Genomic DNA, 9,878 nt, shown 5'->3' with positions numbered 1-9,878 from the left:
TTACATATTGAATGTAGATAGTTTGATATAGTAGATAGTAAATTAACATTAAAGTTTGGTTTTTGTTTTTGTTTTTTGTTCGTACCGGGGATCTAACTTGAGTCCTTGCATTTGCGAGGCAGGCGCCAGAACCACTGAGCTAAATCCCCAGCTTAAAGTTTGTTTTTTATTATTGATTTGACACAGGAAATCCCATGTATTCTCATTAAAATAGTAAATATGGCTCAATACAAATTAAATTAGGGCCTTCAGGGATTAAAATTGGATTTCTAAAAGGTAACAAAGTGTGATTATCCTCACTCCTCCCAATGTTGACTCTGTTAAATATGATAATACTAGATAGATCTGATGAATTGATAGATCTTTTAGTGGATTACTACAACTTTAAAGCTGTAATTCTGACAATGAAGACCTTCATGCCCAGTATTTTGTATTATGAAAGTTTGTGATTCTGTTCAGTCAACAACTGGTAAATATTGTGCTGTTATATATTGGCTAACATGTTCCTTTCTGTGCCTGTTTCAACAGCCTCTCAGGTGCTGTGTGCCTCCACCTCAGAAGGGACACACTACATTTTCCCAGGGTGCCTGTGGGGTGCCTCAGCAACTTTCCATCACACAGTCTATACAGAGAGCATCTTAACTGTATTCATTTTTCTCCAGGACCACAGGTATGATGTGATCTTGATAACATCCTCTTCCATAGCATTTTTCTGGCATACTTATTACTGATACATAAGTTTAACATCTTTTAGTACTTTGGTTCTGATAGGAGCACATCTTTAATTTACAAATATTACTTACAGTAAAAATGGGTAGCCACACCTGTTAGTGTCTTCAGATACAGCTTCTTCACTGTAGAGGCTTTGGTAACCTTTTCTTATGCCTCCTGAAGTCGGTGGATCTCTCACAATGGTCCTGATTTACCCCAGGCGTCTGATAAAAAAAATTGCCTCTGTGCTGGACATGATGATGTATACCTGTAACTCTAGCAGTTTGGGTTGCTGAGGCAGGAGCCAGCCTCTCTAACTTACCAGTTGAGGGCAGCCTTATCTCAAAATGAAAAAAGGGTTGAAGGTGTACACCAGTGCAAAGGTTCAATCCCTGGGTTCAGTCTCCACTATCACAGGGGAAAGAAATTGCTCCTCTCAGCCTTCTGTCTGTTATACATCATTAAAAGAACAGTTAGCAGGCCACCTAGTGGGCTGTGTAGGAAATATGCTTTGCCGGATGCTGAGCCTGAGACCTTCCATACCCAGCTATTCACTTTAACTTTGGATCAAGGATGCCCCACAAGCTTGACGTGGTACCAAGGCAGTCCTGACACATCATGGAACCAAATCCGGGCCCTCTGATGTAGTCTACCCTCTCTTGTCTTTTGACAGATCAGGGTATGTGAGGAGGTCACCCCTCTCCAAGACCCAGTGGGTATCTAAAGAGCTTCGTGGGGCTGACTGTGTGAAAGACAGTGGGGGTTTGTGGACTATCAGACATCACCACTAACTGTCGTACAGGTGATGGAGCTCTGTCATGTTGCTGCTTTTCTTTTCTTAGTCAGGATGTACCTAATAAAGGGCAGGATGCAGGAAACAGCACACTTGGCCAAACTTGAGACAGATGGACATCTTTAACACTGGATGCTGTGGACAGCTAGTTGTCCCATTTTTGCATGTAATATGAACTAGTGAGCAATGGCGAAGGATTTTCTTCTTCAAGTTAAAAAAAAAAAAGCAAAATCAATCCAGACCTGTGTGATTTCTTGGGTCACACAAACTAGGAATCAGAATTGCATATGCAAGGTGAGACTGTAGCTCAGTGGTAGAGTTTGCCCAGCATATGAGAGGCTCCTAGTGAAATGCCCAGTGCTGCGGGTGGGGGGAGTTAAAAGAAAAATAAAAACTGCGAATGTCCCTACACAAACTATAGCCACGACATACAGGCCCTAAAAGAATACTCCCTTTGCTGTTTATAATTCACACATTTCTTGTAGTAACTCAGATGTGCTTTTTCACCTTCCCAAATTTTATACAATATAGGGCCCTTGGAAGAGGCATTCAGTAGACCTTTCAGTGTTTGATAGGTCCCAGAAACTGAAAATCATAATCATCTCAAATAACTTTTCAGTTTCTACTGCAACACATATACCCCTAAATACGTTATCTTCTCCCAGTACTGTTTATTTTTGTTTTTAATGATGCTTCACACTGAGCTGTATCACCAGACTTTTTGTAAGTCACTACTAAGTTGCCCAGGGTCCGTTTGACTCACTGTTGCTTCAGCTTCCCCGAGTGCTAGGATTACAAGCATGTACAACCATGCCTGGCTCCTTAACCTGTTTCTGCAAATTTTCCATCTTAACCACTCTACAGAAGGGAATGAGGTCAGAGAAGACCCATCCTTCTTTGGTACTTTTTTGTTTGTTTGTTTGGTACTGGGGTAGAACTCAGGACCTTGTGTTTGCAAGGCAGGCGTGGTGCCACTGCGCTAAACCTTCAGCCCCTTTTTGGTACATTTAAAGCCATAGATTACTCCACAGCCCGGGAAGGTATTCATCTGGTTAAAGACCCATTGGAACCTAACCTTCCACCAAAACCAATTCCTGTCATGGACAGCTAGTTGCACGCTTGGTTGAGTGTTCGTCTTACCAATACTGCACTGTGATTTTCATACATTTGTAATCTGGGGACCCACCTCAGTGTTAGTGGGGATCTGCTCGGAAAGGTTAAACCAGTCCTCTGTTCCACACGAGATTCATCTTGCACAGTATCTAATGGCTGGATGTGATGCTATCCCGACTGAAGACCCACAGTTAGAGATCTCTTTTGTCGAAGACAACTGCTGCCCTTTAACCGAAACATACACCCTTGCAGTGCCCACAGACTGCCTCTTAGAAGGCACAGTTTGCACACACAACATACTTTTTCTTTTTTCTTGCAGTGTGAGGTATGAAACTGGTACATTATACTCATTAGGAAAACAATTTTCTACTGAACTACATCATGAGCCCCTTCTCTTTTGTGTGTGTTTAGGTAGAGTGGGTACTCATGTTTGGAGTCAGGGCCTCTGTGCCACTGAGCTGCATCCCTGACCCTTTTTGTGTGTGTAGTTCTGGGAATGAGGCCTACCTCTGAGCTACATCTTAGCCCTTTTAATTTTTTCTCTTGAGATGGGGTCTTACTAATTAGTCCAAGTTGGCTTTAAATTTGTGATCCTACTGCCCCAGTTTTCTGAGTTGCTGGGATTATATGTGTTTTGCTATTTTCCCCAAGCTCACAGCTTAGCACATGACTCAGGTATGTTCTTTATTCTCTGCTAAAATATATATCCCTACACTTCCATATCTTGAGAAGTCTGGTATACATTACTAAAGGCCCTGAAAATGAAGCCTTTCTCCAAGAAGTATTTACCTGTTACTCAACTCTTTAACTTCCTCAGAAGACCACCCACTACCTGAAGCCTTATACCCCTCAAGCATTTCTCCACATCCTAGCATGTCAGACCATGTCCCCTACAGCCAGTTTCCCCTTATTTCAACACAGTACCACATTCTGTTAGTCAAGAGCTCTGCCACTGAGCTACATCCTCAGCAGTACCATATTTTGAAAGTACATTTTCCCTTTATTAATGGCACCCTTAGGTTCAATTGGGAACCCCAATCACCAGTACTGGACCTTAACATATATTTCTTTGCTGCCTTTGCTCATGTTTTCCTTAATGAAGCCATGCCTTAATATGCACAGGTCATGGGCATTCCCATGGTCCTTTCATTGGGTACTTCCCTGCATCTAAAGGTCTGTGGGAAAAATGGACAATGCAGTAGTCCATCCCTCCTCCACAGGGATACTTTCTAAGGTTCCCAGTGGATGGTCAAGCGGCTGACAGTGCAGAACTCCGCGAGTACTGTTTTTTTTCTATGTATACATATCTGTGATACATTTATAAATAGGGCACAGTAGGCATTCACAGCAATAACTAATGAAATTTAACAATCAATACACTCTAATAAAAGTTTTATAAATATAATTTCTCTCAAATTATTTATTGTGCTATAGTTAATTTTCTTTTTGTGGTCCTGTTGATGGGACCCCAGGGGAAGCGCTCTACCACTAAGCTGTGGCCTCCCAGGCCTCTCTAGTTCTTTTTTCAGATAGTAGTTACTACTGTACTTAATTCATGCCAGTAGGATGTGGCATGGATATTGGTGCTGCCAGCATTGGCACCAGTTTAGTAGCCTTTGTCAAAATAATTTTATCTACCATGCAGATAGATAAACCTTTCAGTGGCCTTTTAGGGTCTTGCTAATGTTTGCAGGAGATATGAGCTATTATACAGCAAGCCTGTGAGTCTCTACTCCAAATGAAATGGATAACAAATGTGCTCTTGACTAAAGACTGCTGTCAGCATTCTTTGAAGACGAAACCAAAGGTAAAGATAAGTCACAACATAACTGCCGGGGATTTGGCTCACTGGCACTGTGCCTGCCTGGAAAGTGCAAGGTCCTGAGTTTGATTCCTGGTACCACAAAAAAACGAAACAAAACAAAACACTATTCAGTAGTAGCTGGGCTTGACGATGCACAGCTGTAATCCCAGCACTCGGGAGCCTGAGGCAGGAGGATCGCTGTGAGTTCAAGGCCAGCCCGAGCTATATAGTGAGTTCAAGACCAGGCTGAACTACAAAGTGAGACCTTGTGTAAAACAAACAAACAAACGAACCATAATCAGTATCATTCAGAAGTGTGCCTTAAATTCTGAGCTGTCTAATTTGTTTTCCTGGATGTCGATGCCTCATTATGGGCTGTGTTCCAAACCCTCGTCACATGCCTAATAAAGCTCTTCCTAGTTGTCACCTTTATGACTGTTTACCTCCAGGGACTAAATCAATCTAACCGCATCTTTAACATCTTCACAACCCAGCTGACAAGTGTTATCAATCCCTGTTAATATTGTGAAAAATGTTGGTGAGCCCCAAAGTGGATTGGATTGTAAAGTTTTTAAAATTCATATTTTCCTAGGGCTGGAGGTGTAGCCTCGCTATGGATCTTCAAATGTTCAATGGAGGAAAACCTTGCGAATTGGAGGAATATGAAAAGGGCTTTCAGTATTTTCCATGCCTTACTAATCCCATGGAAACCCACACCGAAGCAACACTCTGTGAATGTGAGGAATGCTGGAGAGCATTTGCCTTTTCCTCACACCTAAGTCAATATGTAACAATTGCTTCCGGAGAGAAATCCCAAAAATGTAAGGAGTGTGGGAAGTGCTTTGCTACTTTCACTCAACTTTCTGCACATATGGAAGTTCATACTGGAGAAAAACCCTTCCAGTGTAAAGAGTGTGGAAAGTGCTTTACAAACAACACATACCTTAACGATCACAGGAAAATTCACAGTGGAATAAAATCGTACAAATGTGTGGAATGTGGGAAAGCCTTCCTGAGGTGGTCGGGCCTGACTGAACACTTACGAGGAGTTCACAGTGGAGAGAAGCCCTTTGTGTGTAAGGAGTGTGGCAAAGCCTTCTCCAGGTCCACTCAGCTTAATGAACATGTCAGGACACACACTGGAGTCAAACCCTACGAATGTAAGGACTGTGGGAAAGCCTTCACTCAGTACTCGGGCCTCGCCACCCACGTACGCATCCACAGTGGAGAGAAGCCCTTTCAGTGTAACCAGTGTGGGAAAGCCTTCACTAGGACCTCAGGCCTTATTCACCATGTGAGAACACACACGGGGGAGAAGCCTTTTGAATGTGTCCATTGTGGGAAAACCTTTATCACTGCCTCCCACCGTACTAAACATATGAAAATCCACAGTGGAGAAAAGCCCTTTGTGTGCAATATCTGTGGGAAGGCGTTTGTGTATTCCACATCCCTTAACATTCACATGCGAACGCATACTGGAGAGAAACCTTACATCTGTAAGGAATGTGGGAAAGCGTTTGCTGTTTCCTCACGCTTAAGCAAACATGCGAGTTCACCATGGTAAGCCTTTTGAATGTGTCCATTGTGGGAAAACCTTTATCACTGCCTCCCACCGTACTAAACATATGAAAATCCACAGTGGAGAAAAGCCCTTTGTGTGCAATATCTGTGGGAAGGCGTTTGTGTATTCCACATCCCTTAACATTCACATGCGAACGCATACTGGAGAGAAACCTTACATCTGTAAGGAATGTGGGAAAGCGTTTGCTGTTTCCTCACGCTTAAGCAAACATGCGAGTGTTCACCATGGGGAGAAGGCGTATAAATGTGAGGGTATCGGTGTTGCCCTTAGCCCCTCTGTTGCCTCCCTTAAGTAGTAACAGTGGCACCCAAGATCATCCATCTTAACTGCTCTGTATGAGTTTTAATGGCTCCTACTGGTATAGATGCCGCTGATTCCATGAGAAGATATATAGATCCCATCTTGTGGGAACTTCTCTTTTTAATTTTCCCTTTCGTAATGCTGGGCTTTGATCCCAGTGTCTCATAACATGATAGGCAATCACTCTACCACCAGGCTACATCCTTGGCCTCCCTGGAACTTGTTCCCACAACACGCTTCAGGCACTTGTGGGTCATAGGTGAGGTCAGTCCTGCAGGTAGGCCTTGTCTTGGTGCTTGTATTCCAAGTGATGGTAGTATCCTTAAACACTATGCATGGAAGTCTGACTTTTTGGATTATCTAAGGTACAACTGAAGAGGTATTGTTTTGGGTCACATATAATATAGTTAATATATATAAAAGGTTTCTTTATTTTTAAATGTCACTGCGACATTAAAATGAGATAACACAACAAGCTTGTGGACCACTGGTTGGACATGGCTGCATAAGGTAATAGCTCTGGTCCTAGCTCTTGTTGGTTAGTGGCTGTCAGTATAGCTATTCATGTGAATATTTAATGGGAGCTGAACTGACAAGCTAAGCATAGGACCCATGTGGTCTGTCGACAGACACTCTTCCGGGTGCATCCTCTTACCCCATTGATCATGCTCAGCATGCCAAGAAGCCCTCTGTACTTATTCTTAATGGGTCTACCTTTGTAGCCAGTTACTCTGTTTCCTTATAAAATCTTAAGTCTACTCTGTCTTGCCTTCTAGGTCTGTTTGAGATCTAAATGGCAATACCTCTGCTTGCATAATCCAGTCTATTCCTCTCCTGTTGAGATTGCTGATATCCCTCCCTTGGGTCCCATCCGTGATCTCTTTATCAAAGGGGTTTTCAGTCACACTCTTAATATTCTTCTATTCAAGCTTTCTCAGTTTTTGCACTATGGGTGGTCTGAGAATTTTCCAAATTTCCAAGTTCTGTTGTCTTTTTGGTGGAGGTCCTTGTTGGATTTAGTTCTCCCTTTTGCATTTACTAAAAATTGTCTTTTAGTAAATGCCAGGAACTGAAGCTGCTTCTTCAACAGATGAATTATAATCTCAGGTAATTTTCCAGTTTTCTCACTCCCCAGCTCTACCTGTTACAAATTGCAAGACTACAAATGTATTTTGCCAAGGTCTTCACCATTGCACATCAAGGATTGCCTTTGTAGGTTGTGTGTGTGTGTGTGTGTGTGTGTGTGTGTGTGTTGTGTTTTTCTTTTTTTTGGAACCAGGGATCGAACTCGGGACCTTGCACTTGCGAGGCAGGTGCGATGCCTCTGAGCTCAATCCCTGGCCTCCTGTGTGAGTTTTTGTTTGTTTGTTTTTGTTTTGAGACAGGGTCTCACTGTGTAGTCTAGGCTGAACTTGAACTTGTGCTGACCCTCCTGCCTCAGCCTCCTGAGTGCTAGGATCAGAGGCGTGCACCACCATCCTCATCCTTTCCTCTTTTCTTCCTTTCGTCCCTATTTTCCTTTCCTGCTTAGGATTGAACCCACACTAGGCAAGCTCTAACACTCAGCCCCAGCCCCAGCCCTTATTTTATGTTTTCAGTACTGGGGACGGAGCCCAGGGCCTCCTCACTAAGCTGCATCACCAACCTTTTTAGTTTTTTTTTTTTTTGTACTGGGGATCGAACTTGGGACCTTGCACTTGTGAGGCAGGCAGCAGCAGCACCTCTGAGTGAAATCCCCAGCCACCTTTTTTAGTTTTTGTTCTGAGATGAGGTCTCACTAATTCTGTTGCTGGGCTTGATCTTCAGCCTGTGCCTCCCAGAAGCTGTGATTCTAGGCATGAACCACAATGTCCAGCTTTTGTTTTACTTTGGAACAGGATCTTGCTAGATTGCCCAGGTTGGCCTTTCACTTGGGATTCTTGTGCCTCAGCCTCCTGCATGCCTGGGATTACAGTCATTTGATACCATATAGCTCTTCTCCCTTTCCTTTTCTTTTCTTTTCTTTTCCCCAGTACTGGGTATTGAACTCAGTACCTTGCACTTGCCAGGCAGGTATGACGCCACTTAGCTACATACCTGGTCCCTCCCTCCCTCCCTCCTTGCTTTCCTTCATTCTTTCGTTTTGGTACTGGGGATTGAACTCGGGTCCTTGTGCTTATGAGGCAAGTGGCAGAACCACTGAGCTAAATCCCCAGCAGGGACCTTCTTTCTAGCATGGACTTGCAAACATTTGTAGGCCAGGCATGGTGGTACATAACTGTAATCAGCACTCAGGAGGCTGAGGCAGGTGGATTGCTGCAGGTTAAGCTCCACCTGAACTGTATGAGACCCTGTCTCAAAAAAAAACAAAACAAAAAAAGATAGGTAAATAAAAGCATTTCTAGTCCCTACTCATTACTCAGTTTTGTTCTTGCATTTTTTTTTATTGCAACGTCACCTCTATCAAAATTTGTCATGAATCACTTAGTCTACCATAACGAAATAACATTACGTAGGTCACGATGGCTTAAAATTTGTTTGAATAAAATTTATTTGTTGAATAAATTTGAAATATACAGAAATTTATTTTCTCCTATCTCTGGAAGTCTAGAAGATTAGGAGTAACAACAAGGTTGACTTCTGGTGAGGGCATATTTCCTGCCGTGCAGTTGGTTGCCTCTTCATTGTGTCCTCACATAACAGAGGCTGAGAAGGAGGTAGGTCTCTGTCCAGGGCCTTAATGCTCAGCTCCAGCCCCAGCCCTATTGTTTGAGGCAAGGTTTCATTATGTTGCTTCGTTGCCCAAGCTGAGCTCAAATTTACCCGTCTCTCCAAGGACTAGGATTATAGATGTGCACCACCACACCCAGGTGGATTTCTTAGTTACTTTTCTCTTTGCTCAGACAAAATACCCAACCCCCAAAGGTAAAAGGAGAAAGGTTTAGTTAGCTAACAATTTGTAGTGGCATGAGTCCATAATCCGCTGGCTTCAAGGCAGTGTGGCATATGACAGAGGGGCAACAGTTCATGGCAGACCAAAGGTAGCAAAGCAACAAGGGACCTTAAAACGGCATCTTTCTGCCCATTTTACCTTATTCAGACTGCTGGGATTAGGGCAGTGCCAAACCAAGAGGTGGACTTATGTAGCAGTCACACACCCTAGATTCAGCCGCCCCTGAACAAGCCCTGTGACTGCATGAGGCTTTGAGGGGACATCTAGCCACAGTAGGTCTCCATCCTTGACCTCAGCCACACAATGAGGTCCTATCTTCATAGTCACATTGGAGTGTACATGCAGTATATGAATTTTGAGAGTCACCAGCTCAGGGTATTTATGTATACATTACCCTGTTACTGAGCAAAAGTAAAAGCAAATTTTTCCTCAAAATTCTATTGAAATATACTCTCCATTCTATTGATGTCCTTGTTTGCTATAGGGTTTTTTTGTTTTGTATTTTTGTTTTTGGTACTGGAGATTAACTCAGGACCTTGTGTTTGTCAGGCAGGCAGCGGCACCACTGAGCTAAATCCCCAGCCCTGCTATAGGCATTTAAAAAATTAAATTTTGGGCCAGGGATTTAGCTCAGTGGTTCTGC

General features: G+C 43.1%; 1 protein-coding gene across 1 annotated transcript; it reads left to right on the top strand.

Moving 5' to 3' along the window:
* Positions 1–405: 405 nt before the first annotated feature.
* Positions 406–7,577, top strand: LOC104869444 (zinc finger protein 846-like). The gene is made up of 3 exons (XM_033759420.1): positions 406–670; positions 5,014–5,965; positions 6,213–7,577. The coding sequence occupies exons 2-3, from the start codon at positions 5,035–5,037 to the stop codon at positions 6,296–6,298; spliced, it is 1,017 nt and encodes a 338-aa protein (XP_033615311.1). The 5' UTR covers positions 406–670; positions 5,014–5,034; the 3' UTR covers positions 6,299–7,577.
* Positions 7,578–9,878: the final 2,301 nt, after the last annotated feature.

This window comes from Fukomys damarensis, unplaced genomic scaffold (genome assembly GCF_012274545.1).
Source record: "Fukomys damarensis isolate Sample0158 unplaced genomic scaffold, DMR_v1.0_HiC HiC_scaffold_37, whole genome shotgun sequence".
Taxonomy (NCBI): Eukaryota; Metazoa; Chordata; class Mammalia; order Rodentia; family Bathyergidae; genus Fukomys; species Fukomys damarensis.
This window is presented reverse-complemented; position numbering and strand designations above follow the sequence as displayed.